Source organism: Phocoena sinus, chromosome X (assembly GCF_008692025.1).
Source record: "Phocoena sinus isolate mPhoSin1 chromosome X, mPhoSin1.pri, whole genome shotgun sequence".
NCBI lineage: Eukaryota > Metazoa > Chordata > Mammalia > Artiodactyla > Phocoenidae > Phocoena > Phocoena sinus.
In genome coordinates, this window is record NC_045784.1 from 119,525,718 (window position 1) to 119,544,859 (window position 19,142).

At 46.7% G+C, this 19,142-nt stretch overlaps 2 protein-coding genes across 2 annotated transcripts; one reads left to right on the forward strand and one right to left on the reverse strand.

Moving 5' to 3' along the window:
- Positions 1–7,630: 7,630 nt before the first annotated feature.
- Positions 7,631–9,346, reverse strand: LOC116747209 (collagen alpha-1(I) chain-like). The gene is made up of 3 exons (XM_032618995.1): positions 9,343–9,346; positions 8,445–8,831; positions 7,631–8,352 (listed from the first exon to the last, which is right to left on the reverse strand). The coding sequence occupies exons 1-3, from the start codon at positions 9,344–9,346 to the stop codon at positions 7,631–7,633; spliced, it is 1,113 nt and encodes a 370-aa protein (XP_032474886.1).
- Positions 9,347–9,365: 19 nt separating this feature from the next.
- On the forward strand, positions 9,366–13,365 carry LOC116747210 (melanoma-associated antigen 8-like). The gene is made up of 4 exons (XM_032618996.1): positions 9,366–9,590; positions 9,945–10,059; positions 10,675–10,779; positions 12,512–13,365. Exons 1-4 carry the CDS (start codon positions 9,366–9,368, stop codon positions 13,363–13,365), a joined length of 1,299 nt encoding a protein of 432 aa, XP_032474887.1.
- Positions 13,366–19,142: the final 5,777 nt, after the last annotated feature.

Consider the following 19,142-nt stretch of genomic DNA (forward strand, 5'->3'; position numbering starts at 1 on the left):
TGATATATGGGAATCTCCTGAAAGAAACAAATATGTTATTTTGGACAAGTAAGACTTGAGTAGAACATGTTGGCTATTTTCAAATATCTGAAGGATTGTCATGTGATTGTTTAGAAACACTCACTGTGATTCCACAAAGCAGAACCAGAACTATTGAATAAATGGTTACACAGGGACCAGTTATGGATTTTATATAAAGAACTTTCTAGGGGGCTTCCCTGGTGGAGCAGTGGTTAAGAATCCGCCTGCCAATGCAGGGGACACGGGATCGAGCCCTGGTCTGGGAAGATCTCACATGCCGCGGAGCAACAAAGCCCGTGCACCACAACTACTGAGCCTGCACTCTAGAGCCCGTGAGCCACAACTACTGAAGCCGGTATGCCTAGAGCCCATGCTCCACAACAAGAGAAGCCACCGCAATGAGAAGCCCGCGCACCACAACAAAGAGCAGCCCCCGCTCACTGCAACTAGAGAAAGCCCGCGTGCAGCAACAAAGACCCAACGCAGCCAAAAATAAATAAATAAATATTTTTAAAAAAGAACTTTCTAAAAACTAGTGCATCTAAAACTGCAATGGGTGACTAGACTGAATGTCCTTCAAGGTCCCTTTCCTGTGCTGTGAATCTATGATTTTATGATCTAAATGTTGGTAATGGTGTACTATAGAGGGAATTTCTTTCCAGCTAGATAGCCATGTAATACAAAGGTCATTTAGGGCACCCAGGCTACGTGGCCTTGTCTATTTCTCTATTAAATCCTGAATGAAATATATTCTGTCAATATCCGAGATTAAGAATTCTATTTTCTACCCACTGTTTTTGAGAAAATTCCATTACTAAAGTAATTTGTGGGAGAAAAGAAAACTAACTTTTCAAGACCTTTTTCTTGATGCTATCAACATATAAAGTCCATGATTCCTTCATTTCCCAGCTTTCATAGGTTTCTAAGTTCATGTCTCTAAAACATTGACAGGTAAACATTGAGATTGATGCAATTCCTAGGTTAGATAATGGTTGATGCTAATCACTTCAAGCAAGAGTGTAATCTGACTAGATGGAAGCAGTTACCATAATCAGTTTCTGTGTTTACATTTGTGTAATCATGTCTTTTGTGTGATACTCAACTTAGGAAAGATTATAAAGTTAAAATAATGATGTATTTTATTTAACAATTCAAATGCAATGGCAAATCAAATGATTCAACGACAAATATTTACAGTGCACACTCTGATCCAAGCAATGTACAGACACTATGGATACAGTGGGAGACATGGCATGGTCTATAGAGATAGACAAGTAAACTGTCAATTACATCTTGAAAATTAATTTGATGATGAGAGGAGGAGCATAGAAGGGGTATGGGAGTACAGAGAAGAAAACCTGACCTAGCCTGGACTTGGGAAGGTGTGGGAAGAGGACAAGATACGTTATTGAACACTGTTCTATATCAATTTAGATATGATTTTTCTCATTTAATCTGTCAACATGGTATGCTTGTCCTGGGTATAGCTGCCCTCAGATTCATCCCTCACTTGTCCTCTGCTCTGCCCTATAATATACACAGGCTGAATCCTACAGTCTGCAATTCTCAGGCCGGCCAACATTTTGCTGCCATCTGGGTTCTGCCAACAGGCAGACTAACAGGATATTAAACCCAGGAGGCTAGAACAGCCTGTTTTTCTCCTTTTTCCTCTGCATCAGGTAGTTTCCCCTTCAATGGCTACATATTTTCCACGGTTCCAGCCCCATCAGATTGATCCACCATGGCTCCAGATCCTATTGAATCCAACACGTAGGCTCCAGTAACACTATCTTCTCTCTTTGTCCTTCCAGCCTCGAGGTGGGAACGACTTCTTTATGTTGCCAATTATAGGGTTCCCCAACTGTCCCCTGTTTAGCTTCTCCATCATTTTCGTAACCAATTCTCTGCTTTAAGTATTTATCATGGTTTCTATTTTCCTGGAAAATCCCTGACTGTTACATGTGTGGCCAATTATAGTGACAGATTTTCTAGTATTAAACTTCATCACATTCCTGGGATAAACCCAATTCTGTCACCAGCAGTTAAATATGTTCAAGTTTCTTCTAGAATTAATTAAAAAAAAAAACCAAACCCCTCAAATACCTCTGGATCCTGAAACCTCCTCCAAATAACACTATATATCACTCATATTCTTCATATCCTAATCAAAAATATTTTTTACACTCCTAGCTTTTGTATGTATTTGAAAAATTCTAATAATATAAGTAATCAGATGACATATTTATCTTTACCTATGTGATGCAGCCCAAGAGCTACTCAGAGGGAAATATATAGCCTTAAATAGATGTATTAGAATATAAGAAATGTTTAAAACATCCAAGCCATTCAAGAAGCTAGGGAATAAATACCATGTTAAACCTAAACAAGTAGAAGGTAGGAAATAATGAAGGTAAATGCAGAAATAATGAAATGGAAAACAGTAGAGCCAAATAACAAAAGCCAGTTCTTTGAAAATCTTATAAAATAGACAAATTTAAACAATATGATTACTGAAGATAAAAGCAGAAATAAACAATATAACTTAAATAAAATTGTACAAAATATAGATGCAGAAGAGGTTTAAATATTATAAGAGAGCACAGCAAATATATTACACCTTTCCTTCAGGATAACCAAATGATGTACCAAGAACAATTTCCACATATTATAGGGGTATTTCAGCTCTAATAAACTAAGAAGGAATGAGAGAATAAGAAATGATCATTCTTCAAGCCCTAAGGGATTAATGGATAACGGTCATCAATGACTGCCAGCATCAGCACAAAGAGAGATAACCAGACATTATGTACTCTCCTATTGGAAGTACACAGCATCACCTATGGAGTAGTCTTGCAAAACATAAAAAAAAATACACAAAAAAATCTGATCAAGTTTCTACCTCTAACTAGCAATGTGAAGAAGTACAGGGGGCTGAAGAACATGTTAAAGGACACCGAAGTGTTGCAATCTGCAAAATCCAGACTATGGGAAACAATATAGAACACAAGATCTGTGTATGTGTTTATGAAATAATAAAAATCAATTTCAATGAGAAAAGGTGATGGGGGGAACTGTAGATTAAAAATAACTTAGGGGACATAATAAAAAAATCCCAATGTATAGATCATAATTGGGCACCAACTGAAGGAAACCAATTTAAAAAAATATATATATATATATGGCCATTAGGTAATTGTGAAATGTAACTGGATATTTGATATTAATGACATTTAAACTTTTAGGGTTGATGATTGCATTGAGTTTATACTTTATAAGAGAGTCCTTATCTTTTAAAATGCATACCGAAATATTTAGAGGAGAAACGGTGTAACGTCTTGGATTTGTTGCATTATTCAAGCAGCAAAGATTGGTGGGGATGGTGGTGGATGGAAGTATAATTAGAACCATGTTGGCCATGCATTGATGATTGTTGATGCTGAGTATCAGGTATATTGGGTTCATTACACTATTCTCTCTACTGTTGTGTATGTTTTAGAATTTCTGTAATAAAAAGTTTTTATTATAAATATCATGTCATTAAATATGAAATCCTAAGTGAAATAGACCACTTTTTAGAAAAAAGGGTTAAATTGATTCATAAAGAAATAGAGAATTCCAATTGAACCATACAAACTGAAACTGTTTTCAAAGCTTAAGCCATCCTTAAATGCTGCAGGACAAGCAGTTTGAAGGCCAGTTCTATCAAATGGTCAGGAAGAACCAAATCACCATGTCATGTAATCTCTTCTAAACCATATAAAATGATGGGCAGTTATTCCTTAGTACAAAAACCAGATGAGGACTCCCCATGAAAATAACATTTGAGTCAAGCTCCTCACATGGCAGTAAATATCTTAAATAGATTAATAGCATATTCAACACAGCAGTGAATTAAATGAACAAAGAGACTGTGTCTGAGGAATGAAAACACGATTTAATATTAGGAAATACTTTCAATTGTAATTCCCTATATTAACAAATTAAAAGAGTGTGTTAGCTTGCTAGGGCTGCCATGACAAAATACCACAGACTAGGTGGCTTAAACAACAGAAATTTATTTCCTTATAATTCTGGAGGCTAGAAGTCCACGATCCATATGTTGGCAGGGTTGGTTTCTCCTGAGGTCACTTTCTTTGGCTTGCAAATGGCAGTCTTCTTCGGTCTTCATATGATCTTTCCTTTGTGTGTTCCTGTTTCCCAGTCTCCTCTTCTTCTAAGGATGCCAGTCATATTGGATTAGGCCCCATCCTTTTGACCTCATTTTACCTTAATTACCTCTTTAAAGGCCCTGTCTCCAAATTCAGTCACATTCTGAGTTGCTGGGGTTTAGGATTTCAACGTATGAATTTTGGGGTACACAATTCAGCTCACATCAAGAGAAAACCGTTCAATTACATCAATGGGTACCAAAAATGAAATCTTAAAAAATTCATTACAAGTTCATAGGAATTCTTTTAGCAAACTAAGATTACAAGGGAACTTCCATTCCCCCAAATCTATAGCAAACATACTTTAATGTGAAATATTAGAAGCATTTCCATTAAAGTCAGGGAAAAGATATAGATACATGCTATCATCTTTACCATTCCAAAAAGATACTGGAACACAAAGTCAGAGCTGTGGATATCAAAATAAATAAGAGGTATGAATATTGAAAAGAAAGATATACCATTTGGTGATAATATCACTTGTGTAGAAAATTCTAAGGAATAAGCGTGTGTAATATTCAAATGAATAAGAAACCTCAGAAAGACAGTAAAAATTCACTATAGCAAAAGCCAGAGCCTTGTCACATAAAAGCAATAACTAATTAGAACATGTAATAGAAAATATCCCATTCACGACAGCAAAAAAATCCAAAAATTACCTTAAAAGAATCATCACAAAAATGTATGAGATCTTTATAGAGGCAACTATAAAAGTTTACTGATAGATCCAGGTAAAATAAGTCACAGATAAACAGGGCAGTATATCATACTTATTGATGGGATACACATCATTGTAAAGATGTCAATTCTCATTTACAGATTTCAGTGCCTTACTTGTAACTGCTAAGGTGACAATCAAACTTGGGCAGCTGTCTTCTCCCAAAATCAAGCCTGGAAAACCCAGAAGGTAGAATAAAAACACCCTCATAAATATACATACTAAAATCTAAGTGACAAAACATGAGAAACCCCTGGGGAAGACTGAGGACTATGCTGAACTTGTGTTTGGGATGAGGGAGTTCTGGGGCTAAGACAGATTGGGGAGAGTTTGTAGATTGTAACAGAAGGAAGATGACAGGATAGGGAGGAACGAAGTTTAAAAACTTCTGCTCCTGCTTCATTGTAGTAATCTGAGACTGAACCTAAGACCCCAGATGCCAGTATCCCTGGAGTAATGTCAGGAGAGCAGGAAAGATGGGTTGATTTAGCCAGTATGGCTCGAGTCTGCTAATAATCACTTGAAACCACTCTAGCGGGTAAAGGGCTGGTCTTTTAAAAAAAATATATTATTTTAGCAGAATAAAAAAAGTGGACTAAAAATGGGATAGTGAGTATCACAATGAATCACCCACAGTAAGGTAGGTATTCATGAAATACACACACACACAAACACACACATTCTACATATATACCTGGCAGAGATACACAATGTACAATATATTTCTTACTATGGATGAGGGTTATAAAAAAGAAAATCACCTCACTGGACAACGCAATGTTAGATAAGCTCAGAAGAGGCAGGACATCCCATAATCACAACACTTCAGCCTCTTCCATGTAGAAAATAATTTGTTTTAGAACAAAAAGTTTCTAAAATCTAAGTCTGGCTGGTGAAGAGACCCACTGGGAAGTTGGGCTTCTTCTCTGTCATGGGTGCTGCTACTCTTCCACACAGCAACTAGCCTGGAACCTGAAAACATTCTTTGTAGGAGTTTCACTTGAGCAAATGGTCAGAGATGGCAGAGAGGGGTAATTTCCCACATTGTATTTAATTGACAACCCAGGATACAAGATGAGGACTCTCAAAGAGGACTGGAGGGTCCACCCATTCCAGAACAGAGGGTACCCCACAGAACCCTGCTTTACTGCTGATGTCAGTCCTGGGAGACTGCAGGCAGGGGTCTCAGGCTGAGCAGCCCTGTTCATTTCCAGCTTGGGGGTCTCAGGAAGGTGGAGGCCTTGGTCTGAAGGTGGCAGGCATAGGTCAGTAGAGGGAGGAGTCCAGATCTTGCCAGTTGCCAAGGTGAGGACTTGAAGGAGGATTTGAGGGCCTGAAGCAATTGGCCCCAGCCCTGCCCTCTTTCTATGGTTAGCCCTGGGAAGCCCCAGGGCATGGTCACTGGATGTGGTCAGAAGGGAGGGACACGCAGACACTGTCATCATCAGATCACCACCAGACATCAAGGTGAGGACCCTGAGGGAGGATCACATAGAAGCCTACCGCATGGCGCTTCCCTGGTGGCCCAGTGGTTAAGAATCCTCCTACCAATGCAGGGGACACGGGTTCAAGCCCTGGTCCAGGAAGGTCCCACATGCCGCAGAGCAACTAAGCCCGTGTGCTACAACTACTGAGCCTGCGCTCTAGAGCCCACGAGCCACAACTACCGAAGTCCGCGCGCCTAGAGCCCGTGCTCCGCCAACAAGAGAAGCCCCCGCTCGCCACAACTAGAGAAAGCACACGTACAGCAACGAAGACCCAGTGCAGCCAATAAATAAATAAATTCATTTAAAAAAAAAGAAGCCTGCCGCAGACAGACGACGTACCACAGAATACAGCCCTTTGCTTGCTTTCAGCCCTGGGAGGCCCTAAAGCGTGGTGGCCAGATGTGGGGTCCGCTGACTTCCCATTCGGGCATCAGAGAGAGGTGAGGACCTTGCTCTGAGGGGCCCTGTTTCATGTGAGGAGAGGGGAGGGGGCCCAGGCCCTGCCAGGCATCCAGAGGAGGATCTTGAGGCAAGACTGGGGCGAGCCCCTTCCCAGACAGTGCGGGCGGGACCCACAGGAAGCCGCCCACGCAACCAGCACGGGCCGTCCGGGCCGCCCAGTCGGGCAGAGCACCCCTCCCCCACGTCCTCTTTGGAGGGGGCGGTCCAGGGAAATGGGGACCTTGGACCGAGGGACGCATCATCAGGTCAGCGAGAGGGAGGGCCCATACAAGCCCTGTCGGGAGTAAATATAAATACTAGCTCGGACAAGTCTGCGGGTATGCCTACAATCTCAGATTGGGAGGGTAGCTTGCCTGCCTCTGCTGTCAGCCCTCCGCAGCCGTGGCACGTCGCAGCTGACACAACGTTTGCTCACTTCTGCCTTGATGTTCTCGGGGAGCATCGGCTTGTTCTGGAGCCCACGAGGGAAGCAGCCCAGGCAGTGCTGGAGTCAAGGTGAGGACTCTGAGCCAGGACTGGGTGGCTTTTCCACCCCAGAGCAGGGATCCTGTCAGCGCCCTGCAGAAAGAGTGAGAATCCCGTCAGTGCCCCGCCGAAAGAGCGGGAACCCCGGCCCCCGCCCTGCCCCTGCTGCCATCCCTGAGACACCCCAGGCAGGATCCCTGGACGCGGTGTGTCGGGACTAGCACCTCAGGAGTCTGCAGGACAGGAGGTTGTCTCTGGGGCGTGCAGACTTAGACCAGAAGAGAGAGGATTCCTAGGCTCTGCCAAGGTTCCGGGTTAGGTCCCTGAGGAAGGCGGGAGAGGCCTCCACCAAAGAGGCTTCGCCCTGCCTGTGCCGGCGGTCCTGGAAAGCCGCCGGCACAGGCCGTCAGCTGTGGCGCTTCTGGCGCTGTCAGGAGCCTGAGGGACACGAGGCTAGTCTGGGGTCTCGCGGGGGGGAGGAGCCCCAGGCGTTGTCTGGTGTAAGGGGAGGACCCAGAGGGACGAGAAGCCCACCGCAGGCACGCTTGCTGGCTGCTCTGAGAACACGCAGGCAGGCTTCCTGGACATGTGGTGAGGCTTGTTAGTGGAGACTGGACTGGGCAGCAGAGGAACGAGCCCAGGCCCCGCCGGGCGGCAAGGCGAGGATCCACAGGGAGGAGATCAGCCCTCTCAGGTGCCCTAGATGGGCCTCTCTGACCCGCTCTGCCCCTGCCGTCCTCCTCGGGAGGCTCCGGGCAGGGGTCCCGGATATGAGGTGTCTGGATTTCCGGCCGAGGGCTGAGGGAGCAAGGCGTCGTCGGTTGGGGCCGGTGGCGCGAGCTTGGGTCGGCGGAGACGGAGGCTCTCGCCGGCCGGCGCGGAGGTGAGGACGGGGAGGAAGGCCCGGGGGCCGCTCTCCGCAGCCCCCGGCCCACCCTGCGTGGCGCCCCGGGCAGCCCAGGCTGGGCCCTCGCAGGTGTTCTCCCTGGGCCTCCGTGTCAGGAGCGTCGCGGCTGGACTCGGGTCAGAAAAGCTGGGGTCCCGTTTCTGCCGGCTGTTAAGGGGGGCCCTCGTAGTCCGCACCGGGGGGCCCGTGGGCGCCCGCCCCGCCCCTCCCGGCCCCGCCGGGCTGGTTGTGTGCCCTGAGGCGACTCGGGCGGGGCTGTGGGCCGCCGGGCCGCTCTCCGTCTCCTGACGTCTCTGCCTGGCGACCCGGGGCCGTGGTGGCCGTGGGCTGAGGCAGCGACTTCGGGTCAGAAGAAGGGAGGGGGGCGGGCCCCGTGGGGACTCGTGGGAAGCCGTGAGGATGGACGAGGGCACCTTCCGCGGACGCGGAGCCCCACGAGCCCCCCCGGGAGGGCTCGGTGATGCCCCCTCGTTCCCTCAGGACGCCGTGGGGTTGGTCTCCGGGAGAGATGCCATTGCCTGAGGCCGACGGCGACACCTTGAGGGGGGACGGGAGCTCCCCCGCTACCGAAGAGATGGCGTTCAGCCCCTGCTGTCAGCCCCAGGAGGTCCTGGGCAGGGGTGGCAGGGTGTGGCCTTTCGTTACTTTTTTTTTTTTTTTTTGGCGGTACGCGGGCCTCTCACTGCTGTGGCCTCTCCCGTTGCGGAGCCCAGGCTCCGGACGCGCAGGCTCAGCGGCCATGGCTCACGGGCCCAGCCGCTCCGCGGCATGTGGGATCCTCCCGGACCGGGGCACGAACCCGCGTCCCCTGCACCGGCAGGCGGCCTCTCAACCACTGCGCCACCAGGGAAGCCCTCTCGTTACTTTTATCTGGACGTTCTCAGGGCAGTGAGGCCCTAGACCTGAAGGGGCAGGGACAGCTCGGCAGAGGGAGGAGTCCCAGGCTTTCCCCGGGCTCAGATTAAGGACTGAGGGCACCCCGTACACCAGAACAGATGGGGCCCAGCAGTTCTCTGCCCTTGCTGCCGACACGGGAGAGCCAAGGATGGCTACTGGCTGTGGGCCCTGGCTCACTCATTTTCTGGGGGATTCCCGGGATGGTGAAGACCTTGGTCTGGTGGACGTGCCTGAGTTCAGCCCCGGGAGGACTACCACAAGCTGCCAGGCGTCAAGACGAGGACCTGAGGGAAGATTTGCTGCACCTCCCACCCTGTAGAGAGGGGTCTCACAGCCACCTGCCCCTGCTGTCAGCCCTGGGAGGCCACATAGCAGGGTTGCCAAATGTGGCATTTATTGACTTCCACTCTGGGAGTCTCAAGGAGGTGAGACTTTTTCTGAGGGGTAGACCTCAGGGTAATAGATAGGACTATGAGGGAGGATTGAGAGGACCACCCTCTCAGGTAGATTTGGCTTCTTTCTGCCCTGAAAATACCCATCTTAGAGAGAAGGAGTCCCAACCCAGCCCTGCCCCTCTTGTCAGCCCCAGGAGACCACAGGCAAGGTTGGCCAGATGTGGCGTTTCCTGACTTTTGCTGAGGGGAGGGTCTCAGAGAGGTCACAGCGTCGGTCTGAGGGGGAGCCACATCAGTTCAGAACGGGGAGGAGTCCCAGGCTCTATCAGAAGTCAAGGGAAGGACCATTGGGAGGCCTGAAGGGCCCCTTTCCCTGAAAAGAAGGATGCCACAGGATCTCAGCGCTGGGAGGATCAGAGTAGCGGTGAGCAGATGGGAGGAACTCTCACTTCTGCTGCAAGCTCTACCAGGAGTCAAGGGGGTGGAGTGTCTCAGCGAGGTAAGGGCTGGGTTGCAGCGGAAAACTTCAGGTCAGCAGAGGGTAGGACAGGCCTTGCCAGGAGTACAGATGAATACCTTGAACGAGGAGTGAGTGCATTCCCTATGCTAGAACAGACCCCAGGCAGGTGTGGCTGGATTGGGTGTCTTTTTACTTTGTCTGGGGTGTCCCAGAGAGGTGAAGGCTTTGGTCTGAGCTGATGACACCAGCAAAGGGGGAAGTCCCAGAATCTGAGGAGTCAAGGTAAGGTAAAGGCCTTGAAGGAGGACTAAGGTTACCCCCTAACACAGACAGGAGGGGTCTCACAGAAATTCCACCCTGTCCCCACTGTCCACCCTGGCAGGATCCGGGCAGGAATACCCAGATGTGGTGTACCCTCACTCCCTGCAGGGGGTGTCTGGAGGTGTCCCTGGGAGGTAAAGCCTTGGTCTGAGAAGGATGATTTCAGGTCACCAGATAAGGTGGTCCCAGGCCCTCTAGGAGTAAAGAATACATTGAGGGAAGACAGAGGGAACTCCTTATCCCAGAACAGAGGGAACCCAGCCCCTGCTGTCAGCCATGGGAGACCCCAGGCTGGGGTGGCTGGATGTGATGTCTCTTCACTTTTGCCTTAAGGGTCTCAGGGAGGTGAAGGCCTTGGTGTGAGTGAGAAGACAGGTCAGCTGAAGGAGTCACATTGCGTCAGAAGAAGGAAGAGTCCCAACCTCTACCAGAGTCAAGGTAAGGACCCTTGGTGAGGACCAAAGGTACTTCCAACCCCAGAAAGAAGAGACCCCATAGAATCTGGCTATCTCCTGTCCTCAGGCCTGGAAAGACTCAGGCAGGGTTGGCTGCATAGGTGTGCCCTCACTTTCTCCAAGGGTGAGAGAGGTGTCTCCGAAAGGTGAGGTCCAGTCAGCAGGGGGTAGCCTAGGCCCTGTCAGGAGTAAAGATAACATGAGGGAGGATTGAGGATAGCCCCACCACAGGACACATGGGGACCAGCTCTTGCTTTTGGCACTGGGAGGACATAGCAGGGGTGGTAAGATGTGGTGCCCCATTTTGGTCCATGGGTTCTCAGGGAGGTGCGGTCCTCGTTCTGAGGAAGTGGCAGTCTGAGGGGAAGCCATATCAGGTCGGCAGAGGGAAGAGTCCTAGACTCTGCCAGAGTTTAAGGTAGGGACCCTGAGTGAGGCCTGAGGGCACACCCAGCTCGGCCCTTCCCCTGTTGTCAGCTCTGGGAGGCCCTGGGCACAGTGGTCAGATATGGTGTACCCTCACTTCCCTCTTGGTGGTCTCAGGGAGGTGAGGGCTTGTTCTGAAGGGGCCAGACTCAGGACAGCAGAGGGAGGAGTCCTGGAACCTACCAGGCATCAATGTGAGGAATGAGGGTAACACGCAGCTAGGAGAGATGGGGACCCCACAAACTTCATTCAGCTCTTTCTGTTACCCCCCGGAGGCTCTGGGCAGGTGTGGTCGAAAGTGTTGCCCCTTCACTTCCTTCTCATCTGTTTAAGGAATGTGACCTCTTGCCTTAGGCTAGCAGAGGTGCAGGAGGAGAGGGCACAAGACTCTTTAGAGGAAAGGTAAGAACCTTAGCGTGGAGGGGATCATCACTCCAGAACAGCGGGGACCTCACAGAACTCGGCCCCTCCTCGCCTGTCAGGGGCTTCAGGAGCCCTGAGGTGAAGGCCTGGGTGTGAGGCACAGGTCCTCAGGTCAGCAGAGCAGAGGAAGCCCAGACAGTACTGGGAGACAAGGTGAGGTGTGCACCCTGAATGTCTGCCAAGGACCCCACAGTGCCTGACCCACCTGCCCACAGTCAGCCCTGGAAGCCTCGGGTTGTACTGGTTGGCTGCACCCTGAGGAGCTTTCTCGCATCTTCCTACAGGTTCCTAGGGGACAAACTGTCCAGGGAGACAGGAGCCCTGTGAGGCCCTAGAGCACCCCCTAAAGAGGGGATCTGTAAGCCAGCCTTTGTCAGAGCTGCCAAGGGTGCATTTCTTTGCTGAGGCTGCTGACCCGCTCTCTCTCTCCCCCAGGTCCTTGGGATCCCATCTCCCACCATCCTGCTTACACTTCTACCTGCTGCCTCCAACAAGAGTCATCATGCTTCACTCTCCAAGGCATCTGCGCCTCACATTTGAGCCAGACTTTCAGACCCTAAGTGACATACGAGACCTGCTCACAGTGCAGGCTCCCACAGCTGAGGAGGAGGAGGAGGAGGAGGAGGAGACTGCCTCTGTTTCCTCTTGCTCTTTCACTTTCTCCTACCCCTCAACTTCCCCCCCTTCCTCTCCTCTGCTACTGGGCACCCCAGAGGAGATGGAGGAGGAGGAGAAGAAGGAGCAGGAGGAGGAGGAGGAGGTGGAGGAGGAGGAGGAGGAGACTGCCTGTGTTTCCTCTTCCTCTTTCACTTTCTCCTACTCCTCAACTTGCCCCCCTTTCTCTCCTCTGCCACTGGGCACCCCAGAGGAGCAGGAGGAGGTGGAGGAAGAGGAGGAGCGGGAGGAGGAGGAGCAGCCTGCCACTGTGCCATTGGGTCATCCCCAGAGTCCTCAGAGCTCCTTCTCTGCCATGCCATGGAGCACATCAGATGGAAGCTCCAGCATCCAAGGAGAAGAGGGCACACACTCTCTCCAGGCCTCAGCACACACCAAATCCTTGTTCAGAGGCCTGCTGGATGAAAAGGTGGCTGATTTGTTGCATTTCATGGTCCTCAAATATCGACTGAAGGAGCCCTTCACAAAGGCAGAAATGCTGAAGGTTGTCATCAAAAAGGACAAAAACCAATTCCCTGTGATCTTCAAGAAAGCTTCTAAGTGCCTAGAGGTGATCTCTGGCATTGATGTGAAGGAAGTGGACCCCAAAATCCACTCCTATGTCCTTTCCAACTCATTAGACCTCACCCATGATGAGATGCATAGTGATGACCAGAGCATGCCTAAAAATGGCCTCCTGGCAATCATCCTGGGTGTGATTTTTATAGAGGGCAACTGTGCCCCTGAGGAAAACATCTGGGATTTCTTGAATATGATAAACGTGTATGCTGGGAGGGAGCACTTCATTTATGGGGAGCCCAGGAAGCTCATCACCAGAGACTGGGTGCAGGAGAATTATCTGGAGTACCGGAAGGTGTCTAATAGTGATCCTCCACGGTACGAATTCCTGTGGGGTCCAAGGGCCTATGCTGAAATCAGCAAGCTGAAAGTTCTGGAATTTTTGGTCAAGGTCAAAGGAACTGACCCCATTTCCTTCTCACACTGGTATGAGGAGGCTTTAAGAGATGACGAAGGGAGTCGGGGCCACAGTTGGCCCCTTGGATAGTACTATTGCCATGTTCGTTGTGCAGCATTCCTCAACAGTTTCTGACCCAACTGAAGAATGAGTGCAAATCTTCACTCCGTGCTTGGAGAGGGCAGGCAGGGTTCTATGTAGAGGAGGGTCGGGGTCAGGCTGGGAAGAACACACTGTGCAACAACTTTGTGTTCCTGTTCTGTATGGGTGACTTGAAAGTTTATCTTTTTTTTTCCTTTTGGTATTTTTTTCAAATGCTTTTCCTTTAATAGGTTCATTAGCCTTAGAATCTGTTTATAAATGATATTGGTCACATTTATTGCTAAACATCAGATTTAAGAATAAGAGTTTTGGGGCTTCCCTGGTGGCGCAGTGGTTGAGAGTCTGCCTGCCGATGCAGGGGACACGGGTTCGTGCCCCGGTCCGGGAAGATCCCACATGCGGCGGAGCGGCTGGGCCCGTGAGCCGTGGCTGCTGAGCCTGTGCGTCCGGAGCCTGTGCTCCGCAACGGGAGAGGCCACACAGTGAGAGGCCCGCGTACCGCAAAAAAAAAAAAAAAAAAAAATCAAAACTCTTTTTCTTATTCAGAATTGCAAATCCTACATTTCTCATTCCTTTTCTTCTTTGCAAATGGTTATCGGTAGCAGAAAGTTACACTTTTTTTTTTTTTTTTTGCGGTACGCGGGCCTCTCACTGTTGTGGCCTCTCCCATTGCGGAGCACAGGCTCCGGACCCGCAGGCCCAGCGGCCATGGCTCACAGGCCCAGCCGCTCCGCGGCACGTGGGATCTTCCCGGACCGGGGCACGAACCCGTGTCCCCTGCATCGGCAGGCGGACTCAACCGCTGCGCCACCAGGGAAGCCCGAGTTTTGATATTTTGCAAAGCAAGTTGGGGAACCTTCCATCTTATTTTGTGATCTGGAACAAGATAACATGACATTGGAATAGGAATTTTCTTGGAAATGTGAAAGAACTCAGCAGACAATAGAGAAAAAAATGTAAAAACTGGTTCATTTTTGGATTCCCTTAACTACTTTAGTGTATTGTTCCATAATATTAAAATATATACCTGGACTTGCTTGGTTTATTCAAGAAAGTAGGAGTAATCTTAACAAATCTTAATTTTTTGATTCCCTTAACCATTTTAGTCTATTGTTCAGTAAAATTAAAGGATATATGCTTGGATTTGCTTCGTTTATTCAAGAAAGTAGGAGTGATCTTAATCTTAATAAAAAAAACTTCTCACTGACTCATTCATCAAACATTAACTGGATATTTTCTCTTTGGAAAGCACTGTGTTAATAATGGAAATTCTAGGGTAAGCAAGACACACCCCTACCCATAGAAGGGTAGAGGTTAGGAGCAGCAATCATATCAGGAAGATGGTGAGATGTCCTCCGTTACCTAAAGAACAAGTAAAAGAAGAGTGAGGAGGTGGGACTCCAGGTGCGAGCAGTCGAGTGGAAATGCCCTGAGCTAAGGCAGTCTGGGGCTTTGGGAAATGGCAATTCCTTCTATGGGAGTTCATTTTAAATTCAGCTGTGGGTGGTGGCAGGGGCCAGACTCTCAGACTGTGTGTTTTAGAGGTGAGAGAAGAGCGTGGAATGGAAAATTGCTTAGTAGTTATGTTTGGATCAGCGGTAAACCAGAGGGAAATCCCTACCTGGGGCAGGTATGAGAGGTACCCTGAACTCTTGTCCCAGTGCAGTTAATACAGTGCATGAAGGTGCTCTATACATATCTGCAGTGATTTCTTGAGAATAGGGTGATACTCTCTTGAGTTGGTACCCAGAAGCCATTAGGCTGGCACTCCTTTCCCTGGCCTAAGAGAGCCAGAGCCAACTCTGTTAAAATCACATTAAAGGTAGGTTATCTTGAGTGTAATTAGGCCAAATCTAAGCAGGGTCTAGGCTTTGGTGGCAGTGAAATGAATGAAAACAGTATTTAGATGGATGAATACCTGGGAGAGAAGGAAGGAGTTAGTCTTTCACTTAAATTCTAAGAGCTTTGAGTTATATCAGCTGTGGAAGACTAACCCATACCCCAAATTAATTTATCCTCTAAGAGGAAAAATTTAATGAGTTTTGTGAAGCTGCATTTTTGCCTGATTTGATTGAACTGTGTATTATTTGAGACGTCCTGGATAAAAACAAAATCCCAGAGGAGAGGGCAGTAAGGTCTGGGGACAAAAAAATACTAGAAATAATTGCCATTCATTAAAGATCTAATAAATGCCAGGCACTGTGCTAGATGCTTTTCTTACTTTGCATACGTTCCAGCAGTCCTACAAGACAGGGCTTATCAAACCCGTTTTACAGAGGATGCATCCAAGGCTCATAGTGTTAGTAATTTCCCCAAGATTATACTGCTAGTAAGTGACAGGGCTGGGACTAGACCATGGTCTGCATTCATCTAGGGCCCACGTTGTTCCCACTCTTCCTAGCCCAAGGCAGGTCTGTCTTCTGTTTCTCTTCTCAGTACTGTATAGTATCTCTCAGGTGACAAAAAGAAGGACCATGTGATGGTACTAAAAGCAGGCATAGAGAAGGAAGGGGAAATGAGAATAAAACATAATTTGGGGATTGTCTGAGCTTTATTTACATAGGGTCCTCCTGCTTAGAGACCTAGGATACCCTAATAGCTAACTCTGCCCAGGTGCTGCATTTGTGTCCAGTCCTAGCAATATCCTGACTTAGAGCATGCTTCTCCTGATCTTCCCCAGTGTGCCCTCCTGTCCAACTCTGGAACCTGGCCTGCTGGCCAGCTGCTCACTGTCTCCTCATCTGAAAGCTGTGCCCTGCTCCCAGTGGACAACCCAGAAGCGCCTACCTTCCCCCTAACATAGAACATTCCTACTCCCTGCAGAAGTCCCCTGCTGTTCCATCTGTCACTCTGGAACCCTAATAGCAACAGCCCCTTTAACTTAAAAGTTCAAATTGGAAAGCTCAGATAGATAGTGTTGTTTATACTGATGTGTAGTGAGTTGAATGGTGACCCCCAAGATATATATATCTAAGATATATATATCCAGGTAGATATATCCAAGTCCTAATTTCCAGTATCTCTGTATGTGACCTTATTTGGAAATAGTCTTTGCAGATGTAATTATGTTAGGAATCTTGAGATTATCTTGGATTTAGGGTAGGCCATAAATACAGTGAATGGTGTACATATAAGAAAAAAGAAAGGGAGATTTGACACACACACACAAGGGGATATGAAGAATGGAGGCAGAGATTGGAGTGATGCATTTATAAGGCAGGGTTGCTGGCGATCACTGGAAGGTCAAAGAGAGCCACGAGATGGAACTCTCCTTCAAGGTCTCCAGATAGCCCTAGGAAGCTAATACATGTTCATTTCCCCTAGGTGTATTTAACAAACTCTCAAAGTGTTTTGCAAATGGGCTTGTTGGTAGAGTCTGATTTGGCACATAATCTACTGGTTGTTGGGATATAACTCTGAAGTTAGATACATTATTTTTGAAACCACCCTAATATTTGTAGTAGGATTTTAATGGGATGTCTTTTTGAAATTGATCACAGAACACATACATAGATGGATGTGCTTATCCATGTTGTTAAAAACCAAAGCCTTCCTCATAAATGATAGATAAGGAAAGACCGTGGAAATCTCTGTGTAATCAAAAGGCTACAGAGGCTAAATTCTTAAAATCTTTGTAGTCCTTCTAGGAGGTGAAAATGGTTCCTTAACAGACATGCTAGTTTGTTTAAAAATGAAAAAAACACCATTGTTAGGAAATGCATGTTTGTATCCCCCACGAATTCATATGTTGAAAACATAACCCCCAATGCAGTAGTATTAGGAAGTAAAGCCTTTGGGATGTAATTAGGTTTTGATATGGTCATGACGGTGGAGTCTCCATGATGAGATTAGTGTCTTTATAAGAAGAGAAACAGGCTAGAGATCTCTCTCGGCCATGTGACAATAAAACGAGAAAATGGCTGTCTGCAAGCCAGGAAGAAGGTCCTCCCCAGACACCGAGTCTATCAGCAGCCTGATCTTGGACTTCATAGACGCCAGAAGAGAAATAAATTCCTGTTGTTTAAACCACTAAGTTGATGGTATCTTATTAAAACAGTTTGAGCTGACTAAAACAACCATCCTTCCACTGACCCTCATCTGTGTACCTACCACAGAGGAAAAATCCTGGTTTGCAGTGTGCCAAGAGGCACCTGTACAGGTGTTTGGGAATGTTCAGTCATGTATAAGGTAGCAGAGACTCATAAATTAAAAGACTTTGACTATGTATCACAAGGAAGGAGAAAATTTTCGGTCTGTTGAGATTACAAAGATTATTGCAAAGAATAGTGCAGAAAAGTGCTGTTGAGTGAAGAAGGGTGATTTCTCCTTGCTATGATTTACAGAATCCTTTGGCAACTAGGTGTGGTCCTATATTTGAAAGCACTTGTCACATGGTAGGTTCGTTCCTGAAAAATTGGTGAATCTCAAGGTAAATTTGATTTTCTCAGAAACTCCCTTCAAGAAATGAAGAGAGTTGTTGTCATATCAAATTATAATCGCTGCTTTTTATTGAGCACCTACTAGGTGACGGCTTATGGGAGAGACTGGTGGCTTATGGAATAGACTACAAGTGCTCGTCCACGTCTTGTCTTCCTCACCTTCCTGGGTGGTCCGCTTGTTGTTAAGCAGAAGCCAGTATGCCTTTTCCATGCTTCCTATGCCATTCAGCAGCAAACATGGAGACCCTATGTCAGGATAATGGTGCTACAAGATGGAAGCAGCCTGGATCCTTGAGTCGTCTGAAAGCAGAAAGTCCCTGCCAACCCAAATCAGAATTTATGTGAACAACAACAATAACAATTGTGTTAAGTTACTTGTATTTCAGGTTTTGTCTATTGCATCAGCAAGGAGTTACTCTAACTGATTAACACACAGCTCCTATTTCTGGTTTTAAGCTTACTTAAATATTTTACTTAGAAAGCTAGTAGTTCATATATTCTTGTAAAAAAATTCTAAAAATAAAAATCAATCACAATTTCCCCCTTTACAAAGTTCCTCCAAAATTCAGACCCCTTCTCAGAGGTAGCCACAATTAAAAATCTGGTGTGTATTATTTAATTATTTTTTTTAAACATCTTTTTTGGAGTATAATTGCTTTACAATGGTGTGTTAGTTTCTGCTTTATAACAGAGTGAATCAGCTATACATATACATATATCCCCATATCTCCTCCCTCTTGCATCTCCCTCCCACCCTCCCTATCCCACCCCTTTAGGTGGTCACAAAGCACCGAGCTGATCTCCCTGTGCTATGTGGCTGCTTCCCACTAGCTAGCTATTTTACATTTGGTAGTGTATGCCACTCTCTCACTTCGTATTATTTTAAAGGCTATTCTAGGCTTTTCCATAAATGTATATATTAAAATATATATCATTTTTCTTTTAACATACTTGGTGATTACGTATATATTAACCTTCCACTTACCTTTGCCACTTAATAAAGTGAATGCAAGATCTTTCCATGACAGCACCTACTCCCTAGAATTCTAAAGTATGTATGTGCCATAATTAATTAAACACTTCTCCTGATGGACACATAAGTTGTTTACCATTGGTTACTATGATTAATAGAACTGAAATCAACATCTATGAACATGATTTTTTTGGAAAATTTATATGTTTTCTAATAATAAAGATATAACATAGAAGTTGTGTTAATGTGCAAAGGGCATGAATATTTAAAATTTTTATAAATATTGCCAACATTGTATTCCAGTATATTTTCTCACAAATTACTGTGTGTAAATATCCTACACTCTCATGAAC